A 25,555-nucleotide genomic window follows, 5' to 3' on the forward strand; every position below is an offset into this window, starting at 1 on the left:
AGCGAGTCAGGTCTGTCAGGCTGCTGCCTTGTGTTACAGTGTTTCAGGGGTCAGTCTTCCCCAGCGAGTCAGGTCTGTCAGGCTGCTGCCTTGTGTTACACTGTTTCAGGGGTCAGTCTCCCCCAGCGAGTCAGGTCTGTCAGGCTGCTGCCTTGTGTTACACTGTTTCAGGGGTCAGTCTCCCCCAGCGAGTCAGGTCTGTCAGGCTGCTGCCTTGTGTTACACTGTTTCAGGGGTCAGTCTCCCCCAGCGAGTCAGGTCTGTCAGGCTGCTGCCTTGTGTTACACTGTTTCAGGGGTCAGTCTCCCCCAGCGAGTCAGGTCTGTCAGGCTGTTGCCTTGTGTTACACTGTTTCAGGGGTCAGTCTCCCCCAGCGAGTCAGGTCTGTCAGGCTGCTGCCTTGTGTTACAGTGTTTCAGGGGTCAGTCTCCCCCAGCGAGTCAGGTCTGTCAGGCTGCTGCCCTGTGTTACAGTGTTTCAGGGGTCAGTCTCCCCCAGCGAGTCAGGTCTGTCAGGCTGCTGCCTTGTGTTACAGTGTTTCAGGGGTCAGTCTCCCCCAGCGAGTCAGGTCTGTCAGGCTGCTGCCTTGTGTTACACTGTTTCAGGGGTCAGTCTCCCCCAGTGAGTCAGGTCTGTCAGGCTGCTGCCCTGTGTTACAGTGTTTCAGGGGTCAGTCTCCCCCAGCGAGTCAGGTCTGTCAGGCTGCTGCCTTGTGTTACACTGTTTCAGGGGTCAGTCTCCCCCAGCGAGTCAGGTCTGTCAGGCTGCTGCCTTGTGTTACAGTGTTTCAGGGGTCAGTCTCCCCCAGCGAGTCAGGTCTGTCAGGCTGCTGCCTTGTGTTACAGTGTTTCAGGGGTCAGTCTCCCCCAGCGAGTCAGGTCTGTCAGGCTGCTGCCTTGTGTTACACTGTTTCAGGGGTCAGTCTCCCCCAGCGAGTCAGGTCTGTCAGGCTGCTGCCTTGTGTTACAGTGTTTCAGGGGTCAGTCTCCCCCAGCGAGTCAGGTCTGTCAGGCTGCTGCCTTGTGTTACACTGTTTCAGGGGTCAGTCTCCCCCAGCGAGTCAGGTCTGTCAGGCTGCTGCCTTGTGTTACACTGTTTCAGGGGTCAGTCTCCCCCAGCGAGTCAGGTCTGTCAGGCTGCTGCCTTGTGTTACAGTGTTTCAGGGGTCAGTCTCCCCCAGCGAGTCAGGTCTGTCAGGCTGCTGCCCTGTGTTACAGTGTTTCAGGGGTCAGTCTCCCCCAGCGAGTCAGGTCTGTCAGGCTGCTGCCTTGTGTTACAGTGTTTCAGGGGTCAGTCTCCCCCAGCGAGTCAGGTCTGTCAGGCTGCTGCCTTGTGTTACACTGTTTCAGGGGTCGGTCTCCCCAGCGAGTCAGGTCTGTCAGGCTGCTGCCTTGTGTTACAGTGTTTCAGGGGTCAGTCTCCCCCAGCGAGTCAGGTCTGTCAGGCTGCTGCCCTGTGTTACAGTGTTTCAGGGGTCTGTCTCCCCCAGCGAGTCAGGTCTGTCAGGCTGCTGCCTTGTGTTACAGTGTTTCAGGGGTCAGTCTCCCCCAGCGAGTCAGGTCTGTCAGGCTGCTGCCTTGTGTTACAGTGTTTCAGGGGTCGGTCTCCCCCAGCGAGTCAGGTCTGTCAGGCTGCTGCCCTGTGTTACAGTGTTTCAGGGGTCAGTCTCCCCCAGTGAGTCAGGCCTGTCAGGCTGCTGCCTTGTGTTACACTGTTTCAGGGGTCGGTCTCCCCCAGCGAGTCAGGTCTGTCAGGCTGCTGCCTTGTGTTACAGTGTTTCAGGGGTCAGTCTCCCCCAGCGAGTCAGGTCTGTCAGGCTGCTGCCTTGTGTTACACTGTTTCAGGGGTCAGTCTCCCCCAGCGAGTCAGGTCTGTCAGGCTGCTGCCTTGTGTTACACTGTTTCAGGGGTCAGTCTCCCCCAGCGAGTCAGGTCTGTCAGGCTGCTCCTTGTGTTACAGTGTTTCAGGGGTCAGTCTCCCCCAGCGAGTCAGGTCTGTCAGGCTGCTGCCTTGTGTTACACTGTTTCAGGGGTCAGTCTCCCCCAGCGAGTCAGGTCTGTCAGGCTGCTGCCTTGTGTTACACTGTTTCAGGGGTCAGTCTCCCCCAGCGAGTCAGGTCTGTCAGGCTGTTGCCTTGTGTTACAGTGTTTCAGGGGTCAGTCTCCCCCAGCGAGTCAGGTCTGTCAGGCTGCTGCCCTGTGTTACACTGTTTCAACAGTCTGAGCCCCCAGGGCAGAGGAATAGAAATGGACAGGCAGACACTGCTTCTAATAGCAATTATATATACAAATAACTCAAAAACCATTACAAACTTGTAATAAATGTATGTTGCAAAGCTGCTTATAATTTTGGTTTCTTTTCCTTTAAGGGGATATTGTCCCTTTAATTCTGCTTTATCTGCGCTTTGTTCTCTGTCCCACTCTCCTAGCTCAGTCAGTTCCAGGCACCTAAAGCCAGCAGTGCTGTGGGCATGGATACAGCCTGGCACTAACCCAGCCTGGCACTAACCTGTTGCACAACTCAGTTACATATAACTATCTGCCCCCTCCGCCCCCTGCTCTCAGCAACCTGGATAATCTGCAGCCCCCCCAATGCTTCTCATTTGTGCAACTGAACTCCTTATGGTAAGTGTCTGGGGGTGTGGGAGGTAAGGGAATGGGGGTATAGGGGTAAGGGAATGGGGGTATAGGGGTAAGTGAATGGGGGTATAGGGGTAAGGGAATAGGGATATAGGGGTAAGGGAATGGGGGTATAGGGGTAAGTGAATGGGGGTATAGGGGTAAGGGAATAGGGATATAGGGGTAAGGGAATGGGGGTATAGGGGTAAGGGAATGGGGGCATAGGGGTAAGGGAATGGGGATATAGGGGTAAGGGAATGGGGATGTAGGGGTAAGGGAATGGGGGATATAGGGGTAAGGGAATGGGGGTATAGGGGTAAGGGAATGGGGATATAGGGGTAAGGGAATGGGGATATAGGGGTAAGGGAATGGGGGTATAGGGGTAAGGGAATGGGGATGTAGGGGTAAGGGAATGGGGGATATAGGGGTAAGGGAATGGGGATATAGGGGTAAGGGAATGGGGGATATAGGGGTAAGGGAATGGGGATATAGGGGTAAGGGAATGGGGATATAGGGGTAAGGGAATGGGGATATAGGGGTAAGGGAATGGGGGTATAGGGGTAAGTGAATGGGGGTATAGGGGTAAGGGAATAGGGATATAGGGGTAAGGGAATGGGGGTATAGGGGTAAGTGAATGGGGGTATAGGGGTAAGGGAATAGGGATATAGGGGTAAGGGAATGGGGGTATAGGGGTAAGGGAATGGGGGTATAGGGGTAAGGGAATGGGGATATAGGGGTAAGGGAATGGGGATGTAGGGGTAAGGGAATGGGGGATATAGGGGTAAGGGAATGGGGGTATAGGGGTAAGGGAATGGGGATATAGGGGTAAGGGAATGGGATATAGGGGTAAGGGAATGGGGGTATAGGGGTAAGGGAATGGGATGTAGGGGTAAGGGAATGGGGGATATAGGGGTAAGGGAATGGGATATAGGGGTAAGGGAATGGGGGATATAGGGGTAAGGGAATGGGGATATAGGGGTAAGGGAATGGGGATATAGGGGTAAGGGAATGGGGATATAGGGGTAAGGGAATGGGGATATAGGGGTAAGGGAATGGGGGATATAGGGGTAAGGGAATGGGGATATAGGGGTAAGGGAATGGGGGATATAGGGTAAGGGAATGGGGGTATAGGAGTAAGGGAATGGGGATATAGGGGTAAGGGAATGGGGATATAGGGGTAAGGGAATGGGGATGTAGGGGTAAGGGAATGGGGGATATAGGGGTAAGGGAATGGGGGTATAGGAGTAAGGGAATGGGGATATAGGGGTAAGGGAATGGGGATATAGGGGTAAGGGAATGGGGATATAGGGGTAAGGGAATGGGGGTATAGGGGTATGGGAATATAGGGGTAAGGGAATGGGGATATAAGGGTATGGGAATGGGGATATAGGGGAAAGGGAATGGGTGTATAGGGGTAAGGGAATGGGGATATAGGGGTAAGGGAATGGGGATATAGGGGTAAGGGAATGGGGATATAGGGGAAAGGGAATGGGGGTATAGGGGTAAGGGAATGGGGATATAGGGGTAAGGGAATGGGGGTATAGGGGTAAGGGAATGGGGCTATAGGGTTAAGGGAATGGGGATATAGGGGTAAGGGAATGGGGATATAGGGGTAAGGGAATGGGGGTATAGGGGTAAGGGAATGGGGATATAGGGGTAAGGGAATGGGGATATAGGGGTAAGGGAATGGGGGTATAAGGGTATGGGGATATAGGGGTAAGGGAATGGGGATAAAAGGGTATGGGAATGGGGGTATAGGGGTAAGGGAATGGGGATATAGGGGTAAGGGAATGGGGATATAGGGGTAAGGGAAAGGGGGTATAGGGGTAAGGGAATGGGGATATAGGGGTAAGGGAATGGGGATATAGGGGTAAGGGAATGGGGATATAGGGGTAAGGGAAAGGGGATATAGGGGTAAGGGAATGGGGGTATAGGGGTAAGGGAATGGGGGTATAGGGGTAAGGGAATAGGGATATAGGGGTAAGGGAAAGGGGATATAGGGGTAAGGGAAAGGGGATATAGGGGTAAGGGAATGGGGATATAGGGGTAAGTGTGTAAGTATATAACTGTGTGAGTATTCAGTAGAATTAAGACTAAAACATCTGAGCTTTGAGTCTGAGACCCAGTCACAATGGTAATGGGATTGTCAGCGAGGCAGGGGTTAATCTTTCTATGTACATGACTGGGAGTTGGAGTTGTGTGGAGCCGCTGGGGTAAGGGGGCAAAGTGGCACTGTGAGTAGCTGACAGTCAGTGTTGCCCCCTCCTCTGTTCAGGGACGGACATTACTGTACTCAAATGGGTGCCCCTTTCCCTTGAGATATAGAGACTGCTGCGGGGTCACCCCCTATGTTGGGCCATTCTGAGCGGCTGTTTGGTCTCCCCAATATATAGACCTGAGTGCCCCCCCACTACACTGGGCACCACAGACCCCATTACTCCCCATGTGCCTTGGTGTAGGGTCTATGGGGCGCCCCAACCTCTGTCTCAGGGTGTTGCTGATGTTCCAGTTACATATGGCATGACTATGCTGCTTTGCCTGCTAAGCCCCTCCCCTTTGATAGTTGGGTGGAGGCACAATGTATGACAATGTAGCTGGGCGTGGCTAGGGGAGGCACAATGTATGACAATGTAGCTGGGCGTGGCTAGGGGAGGCACAATGTATGACAATGTAGCTGGGCGTGGCTGGTGGAGGCACAATGTATGACAATGTAGCTGGGCGTGGCTAGGGGAGGCACAATGTATGACAATGTAGCTGGGCGTGGCTAGGGGAGACACAATGTATGACAATGTAGCTGGGCGTGGCTAGGGGAGGCACAATGTATGACAATGTAGCTGGGCGTGGCTAGGGAAGGAACAATGTATGACAATGTAGCTGGGCGTGGCTAGGGGAGACACAATGTATCACAATGTAGCTGGGCGTGGCTAGGGGAGACACAATGTATCACAATGTAGCTGGGCGTGGCTAGGGGAGGCACAATGTATGACAATGTAGCTGGGCGTGGCTAGGGGAGGCACAATGTATGACAATGTAGCTGGGCGTGGCTAGGGAAGGCACAATGTATGACAATGTAGCTGGGCGTGGCTAGGGGAGACACAATGTATGACAATGTAGCTGGGCGTGGCTAGGGGAGGAACAATGTATCACAATGTAGCTGGGCGTGGCTAGGGGAGACACAATGTATCACAATGTATCTGGGCGTGGCTAGGGGAGGCACAATGTATCACAATGTAGCTGGGCGTGGCTAGGGGAGGCACAATGTATCACAATGTAGCTGGGCGTGGCTAGGGGAGGCACAATGTATGATAATGTAGCTGGGCGTGGCTAGGGGAGGCACAATGTATCACAATGTAGCTGGGCGTGGCTAGGGGAGGAACAATGTATCACAATGTAGCTGGGCGTGGCTAGGGAAGGCACAATGTATCACAATGTAGCTGGGCGTGGCTAGGGGAGACACAATGTATCACAATGTAGCTGGGCGTGGCTAGGGGAGGAACAATGTATCACAATGTATCTGGGCGTGGCTAGGGGAGGCACAATGTATCACAATGTAGCTGGGCGTGGCTAGGGGAGACACAATGTATGACAATGTAGCTGGGCGTGGCTAGGGGAGACACAATGTATCACAATGTAGCTGGGCGTGGCTAGGGGAGGCACAATGTACGACAATGTAGCTGGGCGTGGCTAGGGGAGGCACAATGTATCACAATGTAGCTGGGCGTGGCTAGGGAAGGAACAATGTATGACAATGTAGCTGGGCGTGGCTAGGGAAGGAACAATGTATCACAATGTATCTGGGCGTGGCTAGGGGAGGCACAATGTATCACAATGTAGCTGGGCGTGGCTAGGGGAGGCACAATGTATCACAATGTAGCTGGGCGTGGCTAGGGGAGGCACAATGTATGATAATGTAGCTGGGCGTGGCTAGGGGAGGCACAATGTATCACAATGTAGCTGGGCGTGGCTAGGGGAGGAACAATGTATCACAATGTAGCTGGGCGTGGCTAGGGAAGGCACAATGTATCACAATGTAGCTGGGCGTGGCTAGGGGAGACACAATGTATCACAATGTAGCTGGGCGTGGCTAGGGGAGGAACAATGTATCACAATGTATCTGGGCGTGGCTAGGGGAGGCACAATGTATCACAATGTAGCTGGGCGTGGCTAGGGGAGACACAATGTATGACAATGTAGCTGGGCGTGGCTAGGGGAGACACAATGTATCACAATGTAGCTGGGCGTGGCTAGGGGAGACACAATGTACGACAATGTAGCTGGGCGTGGCTAGGGGAGGCACAATGTATCACAATGTAGCTGGGCGTGGCTAGGGAAGGAACAATGTATGACAATGTAGCTGGGCGTGGCTAGGGGAGACACAATGTATCACAATGTAGCTGGGCGTGGCTAGGGGAGGCACAATGTATCACAATGTAGCTGGGCGTGGCTAGGGGAGGCACAATGTATCACAATGTAGCTGGGCGTGGCTAGGGAAGGCACAATGTATCACAATGTAGCTGGGCGTGGCTAGGGGAGGCACAATGTATCACAATGTAGCTGGGCGTGGCTAGGGGAGACACAATGTATGACAATGTAGCTGGGCGTGGCTAGGGGAGACACAATGTATCACAATGTAGCTGGGCGTGGCTAGGGGAGACACAATGTATCACAATGTAGCTGGGCGTGGCTAGGGGAGACACAATGTATCACAATGTAGCTGGGCGTGGCTAGGGGAGGCACAATGTATGACAATGTAGCTGGGCGTGGCTAGGGGAGGCACAATGTATCACAATGTAGCTGGGCGTGGCTAGGGGAGACACAATGTATCACAATGTAGCTGGGCGTGGCTAGGGAAGGAACAATGTATGACAATGTAGCTGGGCGTGGCTAGGGGAGGCACAATGTATCACAATGTAGCTGGGCGTGGCTAGGGAAGGAACAATGTATGACAATGTAGCTGGGCGTGGCTAGGGGAGGCACAATGTATGACAATGTAGCTGGGCGTGGCTAGGGGAGGCACAATGTATCACAATGTAGCTGGGCGTGGCTAGGGAAGGAACAATGTATGACAATGTAGCTGGGCGTGGCTAGGGGAGGCACAATGTATGACAATGTAGCTGGGCGTGGCTAGGGGAGGCACAATGTATGACAATGTAGCTGGGCGTGGCTAGGGGAGGCACAATGTATGACAATGTAGCTGGGCGTGGCTAGGGAAGGCACAATGTATGACAATGTAGCTGGGCGTGGCTAGGGGAGACACAATGTATGACAATGTAGCTGGGCGTGGCTAGGGGAGACACAATGTATCACAATGTAGCTGGGCGTGGCTAGGGGAGGCACAATGTATCACAATGTAGCTGGGCGTGGCTAGGGGAGGAACAATGTATCACAATGTAGCTGGGCGTGGCTAGGGGAGGAACAATGTATCACAATGTAGCTGGGCGTGGCTAGGGAAGGCACAATGTATCACAATGTAGCTGGGCGTGGCTAGGGGAGACACAATGTATCACAATGTAGCTGGGCGTGGCTAGGGGAGGCACAATGTATCACAATGTAGCTGGGCGTGGCTAGGGGAGGAACAATGTATCACAATGTAGCTGGGCGTGGCTAGGGAAGGCACAATGTATCACAATGTAGCTGGGCGTGGCTAGGGGAGACACAATGTATGACAATGTAGCTGGGCGTGGCTAGGGGAGGAACAATGTATCACAATGTATCTGGGCGTGGCTAGGGGAGGCACAATGTATCACAATGTAGCTGGGCGTGGCTAGGGGAGACACAATGTATGACAATGTAGCTGGGCGTGGCTAGGGGAGGCACAATGTATGACAATGTAGCTGGGCGTGGCTAGGGGAGACACAATGTATGACAATGTAGCTGGGCGTGGCTAGGGGAGGCACAATGTATCACAATGTAGCTGGGCGTGGCTAGGGGAGACACAATGTATGACAATGTAGCTGGGCGTGGCTAGGGGAGGCACAATGTATCACAATGTAGCTGGGTGTGGCTAGGGGAGACACAATGTATCACAATGTAGCTGGGCGTGGCTAGGGGAGACACAATGTATCACAATGTAGCTGGGCGTGGCTAGGGGAGGAACAATGTATGACAATGTAGCTGGGTGTGGCTAGGGGAGGCACAATGTATCACAATGTAGCTGGGCGTGGCTAGGGGAGGCACAATGTATGACAATGTAGCTGGGCGTGGCTAGGGGAGGCACAATGTATGACAATGTAGCTGGGTGTGGCTAGGGGAGGCACAATGTATCACAATGTATCTGGGCGTGGCTAGGGGAGGCACAATGTATCACAATGTAGCTGGGCGTGGCTAGGGGAGGCACAATGTATCACAATGTAGCTGGGCGTGGCTAGGGGATGCACAATGTATGACAATGTAGCTGGGCGTGGCTAGGGGAGGAACAATGTATGACAATGTAGCTGGGCGTGGCTAGGGGAGGCACAATGTATCACAATGTAGCTGGGCGTGGCTAGGGGAGGCACAATGTATCACAATGTAGCTGGGCGTGGCTAGGGGAGGCACAATGTATCACAATGTAGCTGGGCGTGGCTAGGGGAGGCACAATGTATCACAATGTAGCTGGGCGTGGCTAGGGGAGGCACAATGTATTACAATGTAGCTGGGCGTGGCTAGGGGAGGCACAATGTATCACAATGTAGCTGGGCGTGGCTAGGGGAGGCACAATGTATCACAATGTAGCTGGGCGTGGCTAGGGGAGGCACAATGTATCACAATGTAGCTGGGCGTGGCTAGGGGAGGCACAATGTATCACAATGTAGCTGGGCGTGGCTAGGGGAGACACAATGTATGACAATGTAGCTGGGCGTGGCTAGGGGAGGCACAATGTATCACAATGTAGCTGGGCGTGGCATGGGGAGGCACAATGTATCACAATGTAGCTGGGCGTGGCATGGGGAGGCACAATGTATCACAATGTAGCTGGGCGTGGCTAGGGGAGGTTGTTGCCCCCACTATTCCCAGCTACAGTCAGGTGATCCCAATGGAGCTAATAAAAGGGCAACCATAAGGGAGTTTTAACCTTATACGCAAGCATGTTGCAGGTAAAACTTAGTCCCTTTGCTCAGTACTAATCTTAAATTACTTATTTAGGTCAGTTAGGGTAGGATGGCCAGAAGGGATGACTTTGACGTAGTTGGCCAGCTTGAAGTATATTGCAATGTACGGACAAACAATCCCTCTTTTTGAGGTGGGGAGGGAAGGCATTTCTTAGTAGTTAAATGCCCTAGTGTCCAATTTCTACATATTGATAATGGGTGAGTGCAGAGGATTTTTTGCGGTTGTTTACGTGGCTAGGGATGGCACAATGTATCACAATGTAGCTGGGCGTGGCTAGGGATGGCACAATATATCACAATGTAGCTGGGCGTGGCTAGGGATGGCACAATATATCACAATGTAGCTGGGCGTGGCTAGGGGAGGCACAATGTATCACAATGTAGCTGGGCGTGGCTAGGGGAGGCACAATGTATCACAATGTAGCTGGGCGTGGCTAGGGGAGGCACAATGTATCACAATGTAGCTGGGCGTGGCTAGGGGAGGCACAATGTATCACAATGTAGCTGGGCGTGGCTAGGGGAGGCACAATGTATGACAATGTAGCTGGGCGTGGCTAGGGGAGGCACAATGTATCACAATGTAGCTGGGCGTGGCTAGGGAAGGCACAATGTATCACAATGTAGCTGGGCGTGGCTAGGGGAGGCACAATGTATCACAATGTAGCTGGGTGTGGCTGGGGGGGGCACAATGTATGACAATGTAGCTGGGCGTGGCTAGGGGAGGCACAATGTATCACAATGTAGCTGGGCGTGGCTAGGGGAGGCACAATATATGACAAAAGTTTCACTTTCCTACCAGCAATTAAACAATTAAAGCCAAATCCCAAGTACTTACTGGTACATACCATAAAAATGGAACTAATAGGCCTCTAAGGGCTGAGTTGGGCAGAAAGAGGTACAGGAAAGCGAAGAACCCCTTGGCCCAATGGAACCCACCCAAGGGCATGGAAGGAATTGAGTTTAGCAACAGACAGAGCTCCTATTCTCATTGGGTCCCATTCAGGCTGGGATTGTGTAATAAAGAACATATTGATGGAAAAGACATGGAGAAAGGGGTAAGAAGGGGATCAGGGCAAGTCTGCTGATGGGGAAGATTTAGATCTGGTTCTGGTCCTGTTTCCAATCCTGTGTCCAATAAAAGCCAAAATTTCACCTCAAAAGGGAACATGCAGTGACTTTTGCCACCCACGGGAGGTGCCACCTGAGGAAGGTCCTGCTCACCGAGCTCTATGGCCACTGGGCAGGTATAAATGGGGCGTATTCACATTCTGTACCCCGGTACCACATTAGCTCCATACAGACAGTACTTAACTAAAGGGAAAGAACCTACTAAATCCCCTCGCTGTGTCTCCCAGATATCGGTGGCATTCAGGGCACCCTAGTAAGTGAGCTTTGTCTCTTACAGACCATGGACGTCCTCTCCGGCCTGACCTTGTTCCTTATCTTCCTGCTCACCCTCCTCTTCCTCTCTGCTTTGTGGAAACAACAGAAAAGATCCTCCGTCCTACCCCCAGGACCAACCCCAATTCCACTGCTGGGCACCCCCCGTTATGTAACGTTTAATATTATCTGCAAGCACTTCCCTAAGGTACAGTATGTGTCAATGTAAATAAAGTAGGGGCAAGGGTACATGGGGCTCATAAATTTGCCCCACCATATACAAATAGTCTCTAGTGGTCTCAGTGCTGCCCTCTATGGGGTAGAACGTACTGAGCAGGGTATTTAGCGGCACATGTTCTTCTTGGCTGAATGTAGTATTTTGTTCCAGAACCGGGATTCCCTTCTAGAAACAGAAATAGAAGAAACGTGCCCAGGCACCCATCAGGCTCCCATGGGGAGATCTGGCTGTAGAAGGAGGAAAGCGGGGGGACTGATAGGAAAGGGGAACCAGGGGCACATCTGTATGATCACCATCTTGCCCCATTGTGCTTTCAGCTTCAAGAGAAATATGGCAATGTGTTTACCATCTGGCAACTGGGGGACCCCATTGTGATTCTCTGTGGGTACAAAATGGTAAAAGAGGCTCTGATCAACCATGCGGAGGAGTTCAGCCAACGCCCCACTCTCCCATTGGGCGATGAGCTCACAAAGGGATACAGTAAGTTACAGTAGGACAAGATGAAGATAGGAGGACAAGATGAAGACAGTAGGGCAAGATGGAGACATTAGGGCAAGATGGAGACAGTAGGACAAGATGAAGACAGTAGGACAAGATGAAGACAGTAGGGCAAGATGGAGACAGTAGGACAAGATGGAGACAGTAGGGCAAGATGGAGACAGTAGGGAGAGATGGAGACAGTAGGGCAAGATGGGGACAGTAGAGCAAGATGGAGACAGTAGGGCAAGATGGAGACAGTAGGACAAGATGGAGACAGTAGGACAAGATGAAGACAGTAGGGCAAGATGGAGACAGTAGGACAAGATGAAGACAGTAGGGCAAGATGGAGACAGTAGGGCAAGATGGAGACAGTAGGGCAAGATGGGGACAGTAGAGCAAGATGGAGACAGTAGGGCAAGATGGGGACAGTAGGGCAAGATGGGGACAGTAGGGCAAGATGGAGAAAGTAGGGCAAGATGGGGAAAGTAGGGCAAGATGGAGACAGTAGGGCAAGATGGGGAAAGTAGGACAAGATTGAGGCAGTAGGGTAAGATGGGGACAGTAGGGCAAGATGGAGACAGTAGGGTAAGATGGGGACAGTAGGGCAAGATGGAGACAGTAGGGAGAGATGGGGACAGTAGGGCAAGATGGAGACAGTAGGACAAGATGGGGACAGTAGGGAAAGATGGAGACAGTAGGGCAAGATGGGGAAAGTAGGACAAGAATGAGACAGTAGGGCAAGATGGGGACAGTAGGGCAAGATGGAGACAGTAGGGCAAGATGGGGACAGTAGGGCAAGATGGAGACAGTGGGGAGAGATGGGGACAATAGGGCAAGATGGAGACAGTAGGGCAAGATGGGGACAGTAGGGCAAGATGGAGACAGTAGGGCAAGATGGAGACAGTAGGGCAAGATGGGGACAGTAGGGCAAGATGGGGACAGTAAGGCAAGATGGAGAAAGTAGGGCAAGATGGAGACAGTAGAGCAAGATGGAGCCAGTAGGGCAAGATTGAGACAGTAGGGCAAGATGGGGACAGTAGGGCAAGATGGGGACAGTAGGGCAAGATGGAGACAGTAGGGCAAGATGGGGACAGTAGGGCAAAATGGAGACAGTAGGGCAAGATTGACACAGTAGGGCAAGATGGAGACAGTAGGGCAACATGGAAACAGTGGGATAAGATGGAGACAGTAGGGCAAGATGGGGACAGTAGGGCAAGATGGGGACAGTAGGGCAAGATGGGGACAGTAGGGCAAGATGGAGACAGTAGGGCAAGATGGGGACAGTAGGGCAAGATGGGGACAGTAGGGCAAGATGGGGACAGTAGGGCAAGATGGAGACAGTAGGGCAAGATGGGGACAGTAGGGCAAAATGGAGACAGTAGGGCAAGATTGAGACAGTAGGGCAAGATGGAGACATTAGGGCAACATGGAAACAGTGGGATAAGATGGAGATGGTAGGGCAAGATGGAGACAGTACGATAAGATGGAAAAAGTAGGGAAAAATGGAGACAGTAGGGCAAGATGGATACAGTAGGACAAGATGGGGACAGTAGGGAAAGATGGAGACAGTAGGACAGGATGGAGACAGTAGGGCAAGATGGAGACAGTAGGGAAAGATGGAGACAGTAGGACAGGATGGAGACAGTAGGACAAGATGGAGACAGTAGGGCAAGATGGAGACAGTAGGGAAAGATGGAGACAGTAGGACAGGATGGAGACAGTAGGACAAGATGGAGACAGTAGGGCAAGATGGAGACAGTAGGGCAAGATGGAGACAGTAGGACAAGATGGAGACAGTAGGGCAAGATGGAGACAGTAGGGCAAGATGGAGACAGTAGGGAAAGATGGAGACAGTAGGACAGGATGGAGACAGTAGGACAAGATGGAGACAGTAGGGCAAGATGGAGACAGTAGGACAAGATGGAGACAGTAGGACAGAATGGAGACAGTAGGACAAGATGGAGACAGTAGGGAAAGATGGAGACAGTAGGGAAAGATGGAGACAGTAGGACAGGATGGAGACAGTAGGACAAGATGGAGACAGTAGGGCAAGATGGAGACAGTAGGACAAGATGGAGACAGTAGGACAGGATGGAGACAGTAGGACAAGATGGAGACAGTAGGGCAAGATGGAGACAGTAGGGAAAGATGGAGACAGTAGGACAGGATGGAGACAGTAGGACAAGATGGAGACAGTAGGGCAAGATGGAGACAGTAGGACAAGATGGAGACAGTAGGACAAGTCAGAGACAGTAGGACAAGATGGGGACAGTAGGACAAGATGGGGACAGTAGGGCAACATGGAGACAGTAGGACAAGACAGAGACAGTAGGACAAGATGGGGACAGTAGGACAAGACAGAGACAGTAGGACAAGATGGGGACAGTAGGGCAAGATGGAGACAGTAGGGCAAGATGGGGACAGTAGGGCAAGATGGGGACAGTAGGACAAGATGGAGACAGTAGGACAAGATGGGGACAGTAGGGCAAGATGGGGACAGTAGGACAAGACAGAGACAGTAGGACAAGATGGAGACAGTAGGGCAAGACGGGGACAGTAGGACAAGACAGAGACAGTCGGACAAGATGGGGACAGTAGGGCAAGATGGGGACAGTAGGACAAGATGGAGACAGTAGGACAACATGGGGACAGTAGGGCAAGATGGGGACAGTAGGACAAGATGGGGACAGTAGGGCAAGACGGGGACAGTAGGACAACACAGAGACAGTAGGACAAGATGGGTACAGTAGGACAAGATGGGGACAGTAGGGCAAGATGGGGACAGTAGGACAAGATGGGGACAGTAGGGCAAGATGGGGACAGTAGGACAAGACAGAGACAGTTGGACAAGATGGGGACAGTAGGACAAGATGGGGACAGTAGGGCAAGATGGGGACAGTAGGACAAGACAGAGACAGTTGGACAAGATGGGGACAGTAGGGCAAGATGGGGACAGTAGGACAAGATGGGGACAGTAGGGCAAGACCGAGACAGTAGGGCAAGATGGAGACAGTAGGACAAGATGGGGACAGTAGGGCAAGATGGGGACAGTAGGACAAGATGGGGACAGTAGGGCAAGATGGGGACAGTAGGACAAGACAGAGACAGTAGGGCAAGATGGGGACAGTAGGACAAGACAGAGACAGTAGGACAAGATGGGGACAGTAGGGCAAGATGGAGACAGTAGGGCAAGATGGGGACAGTAGAACAAGACAGAGACAGTAGGATAAGATGGGGACAGTAGGGCAAGATGGAGACAGTAGGGCAAGATGGGGACAGTAGGACAAGAATGAGACAGTAGGGCAAGATGGAGACAGTAGGGCAAGACAGAGACAGTAGGACAAGACAGAGACAGTAGGACAAGATGGGACAGTAGGGCAAGATGGGGACAGTAGGACAAGACAGAGACAGTAGGACAAGATGGGACAGTAGAGCAAGATTGGACAGTAGGGCAATATGGAGTTTGAATAAAATGGGAGTGGCGAGGGTGCAGCGAGGGAGCATAGGGTGGTATCAGCAGATGTGGGGTCCAAGCAAAAAGTACTGATAATAGCAGCAGAGCCATAAGTAGATGATGATTGGGCCAAATCAACCTTTATTTTATGTTTAAGAAGCAGTAACGCCATAAAGTGAAAATATCTAACTCTTCTTAGTATTTTGGCAATATTGGTACTTTAAAAGCAGTAGGACAGAGCCAGTCAATGGATATGAAACTGAGATGGGCGAGTTCTGCTCCTCTCTGGGTGGAGACACCCAATAGTTGGGCAGCCCCCGGCCAAAGACTTGACTTATTCCCTGCAGATTTTCAGAGTTTCACCACTCACTGGCGCCATTTCCGCCGATTTATCCTGACAACGCTGAGGAACATCGGGGTGGGGAAGGTGCCCGTAGAGGAAAGAAGCTTCATGGAGGCCCAGCAGCTTATTGAGGCGATGTCCCAAATGGAAGGTGGGTACCACTATACCTTTATTTGTTATCATTTATTATAATGCTCAGCCTTTTCCCCCTCAGCCTCTTGTTATTACTGATGTAACTGGGGCAAAGCTGTTGTCTGGCCAAAACCTTCCCTATCAGCTTCTATTGCCCTCCAGTTTATTATAACCCCCTTACAAAATGCCATCAAGGGATTAGCCAAGTTGCCAGGGGCAACTTCCTTAGGGTTAGTGAAATATGACAGTGGGACAAGAAGCCTCATAGTGAGTCTTGGATGAAGCATTGGCTACAGTCTGGCCAAAGGGAACATCACCAGGGCCCAGAGAAGGAGAGATAGGGGAGTGCTTCATCTGTAAAGAGATTATACTGAGCCCTTAAAGAGTGCGGTTATTTAGCAATGAGGAACGAGAGAGATGGAGAACCTTGTGGAACACAAGACTGAGATTTGTAAGAGTTGAGGGACGAGAGCTCTGTTCTCTTGGGGTTATTGGTAGACAGTGGTGGTGATAGAGTTGGGGGTTTGTGTCTCTATTAGTTAATAGTTGTAGTCGAGCGCTATTGTCTTCTAGCAATTGGCAGCCATGGGAGCTCTGGTCTCTTAGATTGGGGTGAGAACCAGAATTCTCTGGGAGCTGATGTGGATGAGAACATAAGTGTTAATGGTGTCCTTCTCCTGGTGGATCCCTATAGGCCCCCCTTATGGTCTCAATTAATTGGATCAGTCCAATTACTGTTTGGGTGGCCAAATTGTGCAGATCTGCTTGTTTGGTGACCAGAAGAGAATTGCCGTGGGTGTATGGCCAGTATAGCTGAGACCTGGTGGGATGGAAGATGTAACTGGGTGGGGATTTCAGCTGGGCTAAAGGTTATACAGTAAATGATCATTGGTGTCTGCTATAACCCCCCCCCCCATATAAGTGAGGAGGATGAGGCCCAGCTACTGTTACACATGGGGGGGGCTTCACAACTAGTGATGACAAATCTGCCCCATAGGCATTTTTCATGGCTACCGAGCAACTTTTATTCATGACTTTTTCTCACTCAAACGACATGAAAGACAATGGGCGAGTTTTCTCACCGATGGTGAAATGTGAAATTTTGCTACAAATCCGTGCCTGGTGAAAAAATATTCATCACTATTCCCAAATGGGTCATGTTGCTGTTATGGGGGACTTTAATTATCCAGACACTGACTGGAGTAATGGGGCGGCCAAGTCAGAAAAAGCTAGTAGGTTAGTAAAATGCTAAATGGCAATTTTTTATTTCGGGCAGTTCCGGAACCAACTAGGAATGACTCTATTTTGGACTTGGTGATATCTGATAATACTGAACTCATCTCTTTATTGGCATAGGGGGGGCATTTAGGGTATAGGGATCATAACATGGGCTCCTTTGGGATAATGTTGCACAGACAGCTCTATAAGGGGGAACAAAGGCACTAACCCCCATATGTAATAAAAGGCACTAAGTTTGGCCAGGAGCAGTAACCCATAGCAACAAATCAGCAGAAAAGTGGCCTTGAAATGAAAAGGTTGGCCAACCGTTGCTCTAGATGTTAATGGAATAAGAAATGTTGTCCAAAAGGTGACGGAGTGTGAACTTACTGAGGATGTTCAGCCCTGATTTACATCTCATAGAAACCATAGAGACCCATCAGTTTGGTGCCCCAGACATTCTATGTGAAACCTTGGCTTATAGACCCCTTATGAGCTCCTCCTTGGTGTGGCGGAGTGAGAACTTACTGAGGGTGTTCAGCTCTGATTTACATCTCATAGAAACCAAAGAGACCCATCAGTTGGGTGCCCCAGACATTCTATGTGAAACCTTGGCTTATAGACCCATAATGAGCTCCTCCTTGGTGTGGCGGAGTGAGAACTTACTGAGGATGTTCAGCCCTGATTTACATCTCATAGAAACCATAGAGACCCATCAGTTTGGTGCCCCAGACAGTCTATGTGAAACCTTGGCTTATAGACCCCTAATGAGCTCCCCCTTGGTGTATTCCAGGAAAGCCTTTCAACCCCATCGGCCTCCTGGGATGCGCAGTGTTCAACATGATGAGCTTCGTTCTATTTGGGAAACGTTTTGACTACAAGGACAAGAAACTTCACGATTTGATTTCAAACACAAGGAACCATATAAATAACGTGCTCTCCAGAACCTCTCAGGTACAGTGGGGTGGGTACGAATAAGGCTCCAATAGTTTCTTGCCCTCTTTATATGAATTTGGGGTATTTGTATTACCCTCCAGCCCCAGATATGTCACAGAACTACAACCACCAGCACCGGCCAACAGCTGAAGCCTCTCAGGCAGGATATGGGGAACAAGTGGGGTCTCCTTGGGAGAATTAAGGGAGCACATCTTGATAAGAACAATTGTAACCACCAACCCCTCAGAATTTCTGTATTTTCTACCCCCTTGCAGATCATCCGTGTGTTTCCAATAATCCTGAAGTTTCCGTTCTTGTGGAAGATGCACTGCAAAGACACCTTGTGCCTCCAGTCATTTGTTAAGGAGCAGATCCAGTCCCACAAGGAGAATCTGAACAAGCCCAGGGATTTTATTGACTTCTTTCTCCAGAAGATAAAAGAGGTGAGAACTCAGAACAAGTCCCTCTTCTTCCTCCATCTTCACTTAGTGCTACAACCCATGAGGGGTTGCAGTCTGTGCTACTGACCACTGAGGGCCAATGGCAAGTTGCTGGAGGCAAAGGCAACTTGCACAGGGATAAACCTATCAACAGTGCCATGAAACGGGGCCCAGAAGCCTTAGCCAAGGGTGTGGGCAATTATTGGTGTGTACAAGAGTCACAACATAGGACACAAGTATCTCTTATTATACAGCTGAAGAAAAGTGTTTTGTAGTAAATTCCTTCATTTAAAGGTATCACTGACCAATGGTCTTCTCTAAAGTGAGCACCCTAAATGCATCAACATCTGACTGAGAGGGGATCCCACCCCATTCTGTTTCTGCAGGAAGAGGGAAATGAGGACTCCATTTTCTGTGACACCAGCCTGCACATGTTCATCACCAACCTATTGGGTGCAGGCACTGACGGCATCACTTCCACCCTGAAGTACTGCCTGGCAAGGATTGCCCAGTTCCCAGAAATCCAGGGTAATGGGGGCAATGGGGTTTATTTGTGGTCTCCATCCATTCTTCATTACCAGGAAGATGAAATTGGTTTAGATAGGAAATAAGAAAGGGCCTAAGGCAACATGAAGACGTCAGAGGAGGAGTAAATTAGCAAAGGAAGGACAACAAATGCCCAACAGAATAAGAAAAAGTGCACAAATGGGGCAGGCAGCAAACCTAGTGGCTGGGCAGGCAAACACCCACATGGAATTGGGGAGATATGGGCTGTGGGTCAGGCAGTCAGAGCATGCATGCCATTGGATGGGAAAGGGAATCCCTAGGGTGAAGGTTGCCCTCCTCATTGGCAGAGTCCTCCTTAATTTGTTTGGGCTCAAATAATGTGTAGGATCCCCTGTTGGGTGGGTACAAGAGCCCAAAGTGATAGGAATAGAAATATTATAAAAGTCCAATGACATCACAGTAGTAGTTTTGCCAAATCCATCACGACCCCCCCCCCCCAGAGGACGTGCGTTGATGGGGTTCCCCTCAGAAGGGAGACGCCCAGACATACTGTCAATCAAACCAGTTTGGGAAAAATGTTAAACTTCTGCCGGATTCCTGGGAGTCTGGAGTTCCTTGGGGCAGGGGGTCAGTTGACTCATATTCATTCCTTTCCTGTGTCTTCGTCTAATGGTCTTCCCATTAAACCTTGAGTCTAAGAGTCTTCCCATTAAACCTTGAGTCTAAGAGTCTTCCCATTAAACCTTGAGTCTAAGAGTCTTCCCATTAAACCTTGAGTCTAAGAGTCTTCCCATTAAACCTTGAGTCTAAGAGTCTTCCCATTAAACCTTGAGTCTAAGAGTCTTCCCATTAAACCTTGAGTCTAAGAGTCTTCCCATTAAACCTTGAGTCTAAGAGTCTTCCCATTAAACCTTGAGTCTAAGAGTCTTCCCATTAAACCTTGAGTCTAAGAGTCTTCCCATTAAACCTTGAGTCTAAGAGTCTTCCCATTAACCCTTGAGTCTAAGGGGCACATTTACTATGGGTCGAATCCGAGTCCGAATTGGAAAAATCCGATTTGAAAACGAACATTTTGCGACTTTTTCGTATTTTTTGCGATTTTTTCGGCACCTTTACGATTTTTCGGAAATTATCGCGACTTTTTCGTTACCAATACGATTTTTGCGAAAAAACGCGAGTTTTTCGTAGCCATTCTGAAAGTTGCGATTTTTTCGTAGCGTTAAAACTTGCGCGAAAAGTTGCGCTTTTTTCATAGCGTTAAAACTTAAAAGGCGCAGCGTTTTGCGCAAGTTTTAACACTACGAAAAAAATCGCAACTTTTTGCGCAAGTTTTAACACTACGAAAAAATCGCAACTTTCGGAATGGCTACGAAAAACTCGCGTTTTTTCGCAAAAATCGTATTGGTAACGAAAAAGTCGCGTTAATTTTCCGAAAAAATCGCAAAATACCGATCATTACGAAAAAAACGCAATCGGACGCATTCGGCCCGTTCGTGGCTTAGTAAATGTGCCCCTAAGAGTCTACCCATTAAACCTTGAGTCTAAGAGTCTTCCCATTAAACCTTGAGTCTAAGAGTCTTCCCATTAAACCTTGAGTCTAAGAGTCTTCCCATTAAACCTTGAGTCTAAGAGTCTTCCCATTAAACCTTGAGTCTAAGAGTCTTCCCATTAAACCTTGAGTCTAAGAGTCTTCCCATTAAACCTTGAGTCTAAGAGTCTTCCCATTAAACCTTGAGTCTAAGAGTCTTCCCATTAAACCCCGAGTCTAAGAGTCTTTGAACTGCAGCAGCTACATCATGGGGGTCCTTAAACTCTACATATGCAAAGCCAAAGGGCTTTTGAGCAACCAAAACAGACATAGTGCTTCCACAATTTCAGGATGAACAAATGCCCCCGGCTGGGGTTGTTGTGAGACTGCTCCCCTAGGTGACTGTGGATATTTGGCCTGTAAGCAAGAGCTGGAGCCACACTTGTAGAAGTTTTTAGTTCTGTGGTACAATCCCAGGGGGGCAACCCTGTTAGCTGACTGCAAGGCAGAGGGCAGATGGGGGTCTCCAGCCTTGGGGCAGAACTGGTTGTCCCTAAGACAACTGCATCTGACTTTCCAGTAACTTTTCTTTCTTTCAGTCTAGTGGCTTCCCCTAGGGGATCGACCCCACACCCACAGGGGCACGTTCCTCTAGAAATTCCTCCATTAAGCAAAGCTGGTGAAGTCCCTCAAGTGTTTTCACCCCACTAGTTCTATCCCACTGGTTAATGGTGCGATCTTGCCAGGTGGTGCGATGTAACCAGTTGGCAAAGACCCAATGGGTATCTGTAGGCTCCTTAGCTATGATTTAAAGGCCTGGTGGTCTCTGGGTAAATGACATTATTCTCAAGAACTTTTTTTCACCTCCCCATAGTCAGTCCACTGAGGGTAAGTCCGTTCCCTATAAACATCACCGGCCTTGCCAGTTAACTTGCTTGCCAAGATTTTTGGCCACTCTTCCCATGGAACATTGTAATCCTCCCAAATTATTTCAAAGGTCTCCAAGACCTTCTGAGAAGCCAATTCAAAGACCCTCAGGTGATCTTCAGCAGAAAGGCCAGGTCCCAACACAGTGATCCACTGATTATATTGATCTATAACAAGATCTGTGACCCTGACCTGCTCATCCCCTGCTTGAATGGCAGAATCCAATGGGGGAGCAGCTGTTTCTTCCACATCAGATACCAAATGATCTTCTATAACAACAGGAGAAGTTCATTATAGTGCAGCTCTCGGGGCATTAGATGCAGCCCACCCTGCCTCATTCTGCCCCTCTAAATGGAACTCCTGGTAGTGCATGATCTCTCCCTGGTACAGGCTATGTAGTTGATCCTCTACTTTTTGTCTTCACAAAAAGTCAAAATTGGGGTCCTTTGGATGTGTGCCCAGAAGGATCCCACCGCTGTCACCAAATGTCACGAAAATGACTTAACAAACATATGCCCACCCACTGAAGAGTAACCACGCGGCATCCCAATACTTTATTTTTGTCCAATCACATCACACAGCAACAAATACTTCTATGGAAGTAACATAACGAAAAGGCGGTTCCTAATGTCCCATGGAAGTATATTCCCAGTGCACAGAAAACAATGGGCAAAGAGTAACTGAAGGGGTAGATCTGAGGTGCAGGAGTCTTTTCCTCTGACTTCCCAAGCTCTATTTGGGGCTCAGACAAGACATGTGGACAAGACCAAGTGCATGGAGGTGGCTGTGACGCGAGGGTGCAGGAAGTCACATGATTAACAAACAAATTGGCATTAGCCTTGCCCGAGCACCACCCAAGGATTCCAGGCCCAATATCTTGTTTAGGAAATTTGCTCACCTTCTCTACATATCTATGTATCATATGTGGGGCCCTCAGGGACATCTGAACTGCAGCTCTGGACCCCCCTCCAGGTTAGAGAGACACTATGGGGACCCCTAGAGGCCAATCCCATGGCTCCCCACTAATCTGTTTGTGTCTGACTCTCCCCCAGCCAAGGTGCAGCAAGAGATCGATGATGTGACGGGGTCCCAGCGCCCCCCAGGGCTCAGCGACCGGCCCCACTTGCCTTACACCAACGCTGTGATTCATGAGCTGCAGAGGCACCTGGATCTGGCGGCTACGGGGTTCTATCATGCGCTCAGTAAAGACACCGAGTTCCAAGGATTTACCCTCCATAAGGTACAGAGCAGCCGGGAATGGGCCCAGCGCTTATGGGGGGTTATTGGGCCCCGGGGGCACGGGGTCTGGCATAGGGCACTTCTTTCTCAGGCAAAGTGACCCCTTCCTATTTAGTTCTACCTGCTGCAGCAGTCGCAATCTGTAGGTGCCTTCCTACCAATAGAATGGAAACATTGGGCCCCTGGGCCTCCAGGGCCACTAATTGGCATGAGGTAGAAATGTACTAAATGGCAGGTCCGTCTGGCTCGATATCCCAGTCCAACAGTTCCTCAGTGTAACACTGACCCCCCCCATGTGACCCGGCTGTGTTGGTCTCTGCCAGGGCACCCGGGTCATCCCGTACCTCTCCTCGGTGCTGTTCGACCCAACCCAGTGGGAGACCCCAGATGAGTTCAACCCGGGGCATTTTCTGGATGAGAAGGGGCAGTTCCGGGCAAAGCCGGCTTTCATGGTATTTTCTGCAGGTGAGTATTGGCTACAAGATGGGTCAGAACTAGGACCAGAGGAGGCCCAATATTCTCCAGCAGAATCTGGGCCACACTCACAGACTGGAGGTTATGGGGGTAAATTATAAACAAAAATGTTGATCTGTTGCCGTGCCAACAATGTGAATGATAAATACGTTCCCAGGACCTGAGTTTTACCCATTTGGACTCATTCGGCGCCAATGCCAGAAACTGAGGTTATTTGTTTGATGATACAATTCCTACGCAGTGATGTGCGGCTTGGTCCAAAGCCCATGGGGTGGGGTAATTACATGTCCAACAGATAAACAACAACTTTAGCCCCCACTACAAACACTTGTTTATAAAATGGGGGGGCTAATAAAGCTTTGAACAAAAGATAAAGATCCCAAGAAGTAAAGTGAATGTGGGTATAAAAGAGACTCCCCCTAGTGATGAATGGAGGGTAGAACAACTAAACGCAATTATAAACTCCAATACCCCCCATATATATTCTGTGTATGTGCCCCCCCTGGAGCCTATGATGAAGTGCTGGGTAAGTATGAATATCTATTAGAGGTTGTTGTTGTTGCTTTTTAATGTATTGAAATAAATTTGTAAATTTTTTACTAACTGTAAGGGGTATTGGAGTTTACAATAAAGCTTTGAGCACAGATTGCCCCCACCCCGGTACCAATTCACCCTTATAATCCAATGACATTTCCCTGCCCCACCTATAGCCCCCACCATGCCAGTCTCTGCCCTGAGTGTATATCTAGGATCCCTGCCATAAAGTGAGACAGGGCTGCTGTTTTTCCTCAGAAAGGAAGTAGAGGCAGTCACATGGCTACCAGAGAGCTGCACTTCCTGTTACAGACAGCCCCACAGGATATGAGTGAAGGCAGATCCTGACACTGTGATTTTTGCAGGGAAGCGCGAGTGCCTGGGGGTGAGTTTGGCCCGGATGGAGATTTTCCTCTTCTTCTCCGCTCTCCTCCAGAAATTCACCTTCTGCCCAACGACTGGGCAACGACTGAGCCCGAGACCCCCGATACCCACCAAGTTCCACTTTATATTAACCTCTCAGATCAAAGCTGTCCTGCGTTCCTCTAAGGCTGCCTGACCAGGCGGTGAGTCAGTAGCCATGCCCCAGCTTTAGTAGCCATCGGGTAAATCAATAGCCATGTCCCAGCTTTAGTAGCCATCGGGTAAATCAGTAGCCATGCCCCAGCTTTAGTAGCCATAGGGTAAATCAATAGCCATGCCCCAGCTTTAGTAGCCATCGGGTAAATCAGTAGCCATGTCCCAGCTTTAGTAGCCATAGGGTAAATCAATAGCCATGCCCCAGCTTTAGTAGCCATCGGGTAAATCAGTAGCCATGTCCCAGCTTTAGTAGCCATAGGGTAAATCAGTAGCCATGTCCCAGGTTTAGTAGCCATCGGGTAAATCAGTAGCTGTGCCCCAGCTTTAGTAGCCATCAGGTAAATCAGTAGCCATGTCCCAGCTTTAGTAGCCATCGGGTAAATCAGTAGCCATGTCCCAGGTTTAGTAGCCATCGGGTACATCAGTAGCCATGCCCCAGCTTTAGTAGCCATCGGGTAAATCAGTAGCCATGTCCCAGCTTTAGTAGCCATCAGGTAAATCAGTAGCCATGTCCCAGCTTTAGTAGCCATCAGGTAAATCAGTAGCCATGTCCCAGCTTTAGTAGCCATCAGGTAAATCAGTAGCCATGTCCCAGCTTTAGTAGCCATCAGGTAAATCAATAGCCGTGCCCCAGCTTTAGTAGCCATCAGGTAAATCAGTAGCCATGTCCCAGCTTTAGTAGCCATCAGGTAAATCAGTAGCCATGTCCCAGCTTTAGTAGCCATCAGGTAAATCAGTAGCCATGTCCCAGCTTTAGTAGCCATCAGGTAAATCAGTAGCCATGTCCCAGCTTTAGTAGCCATCAGGTAAATCAATAGCCGTGCCCCAGCTTTAGTAGCCATCAGGTAAATCAGTAGCCATGTCCCAGCTTTAGTAGCCATCAGGTAAATCAGTAGCCATGTCCCAGCTTTAGTAGCCATCAGGTAAATCAGTAGCCACGTGCCAGCTAGATGCTGTGTGCCAAGGGTGTGTTGCTATGGGGAATTCAGACCAGGCAATGTTTTTGAATTATTTGTTTTGTCTCCTTTTTTATCTTTTTATGAAACAGTCAAACAATATCTTCCAAAAAATAAAAGAATAAAACATTTAAGAAATGAAACGGTTAATTCAACAAAATTCTAAACAAGGTTCCAGCAGATTTCTCTAGTTACCCAATGGGAGGCCGCTATGTAGAACAAGGTTTGGGCGCTGAGGTCCCTCCCTCTCCCAGTTACCCAATGGGATGCTGCTATGTAGAACAAGGTTTGGGCGCTGAGGTCCCTCCCTCTCCCAGTTACCCAATGGGAGGCCGCTATGTAGAACAAGGTTTGGGCGCTGCGGTCCCTCCCTCTCCCAGTTACCCAATGGGAGGCCGCTATGTAGAACAAGGTTTGGGCGCTGAGGTCCCTCCCTCTCCCAGTTACCCAATGGGAGGCCGCTATGTAGAACAAGGTTTGG

The 25,555-nt window shown here is 50.1% G+C and overlaps 1 protein-coding gene across 1 annotated transcript; it reads left to right on the forward strand.

Annotated features, from left to right (window-relative positions):
* Positions 1 to 2,544: 2,544 nt before the first annotated feature.
* LOC100497899 (cytochrome P450 2C20) lies at positions 2,545 to 25,217 on the forward strand. Its single transcript, XM_031904454.1, has 10 exons — positions 2,545 to 2,624; positions 11,115 to 11,297; positions 11,645 to 11,807; positions 15,609 to 15,755; positions 17,748 to 17,908; positions 18,166 to 18,333; positions 18,717 to 18,858; positions 22,345 to 22,532; positions 22,855 to 22,996; positions 23,905 to 25,217. Exons 1-10 carry the CDS (start codon positions 2,592 to 2,594, stop codon positions 24,096 to 24,098), a joined length of 1,521 nt encoding a protein of 506 aa, XP_031760314.1. The 5' UTR covers positions 2,545 to 2,591; the 3' UTR covers positions 24,099 to 25,217.
* The last annotated feature ends 338 nt before the right edge of the window (positions 25,218 to 25,555 follow it).

This window comes from Xenopus tropicalis, chromosome 6 (assembly GCF_000004195.4).
Source record: "Xenopus tropicalis strain Nigerian chromosome 6, UCB_Xtro_10.0, whole genome shotgun sequence".
Taxonomy (NCBI): Eukaryota; Metazoa; Chordata; class Amphibia; order Anura; family Pipidae; genus Xenopus; species Xenopus tropicalis.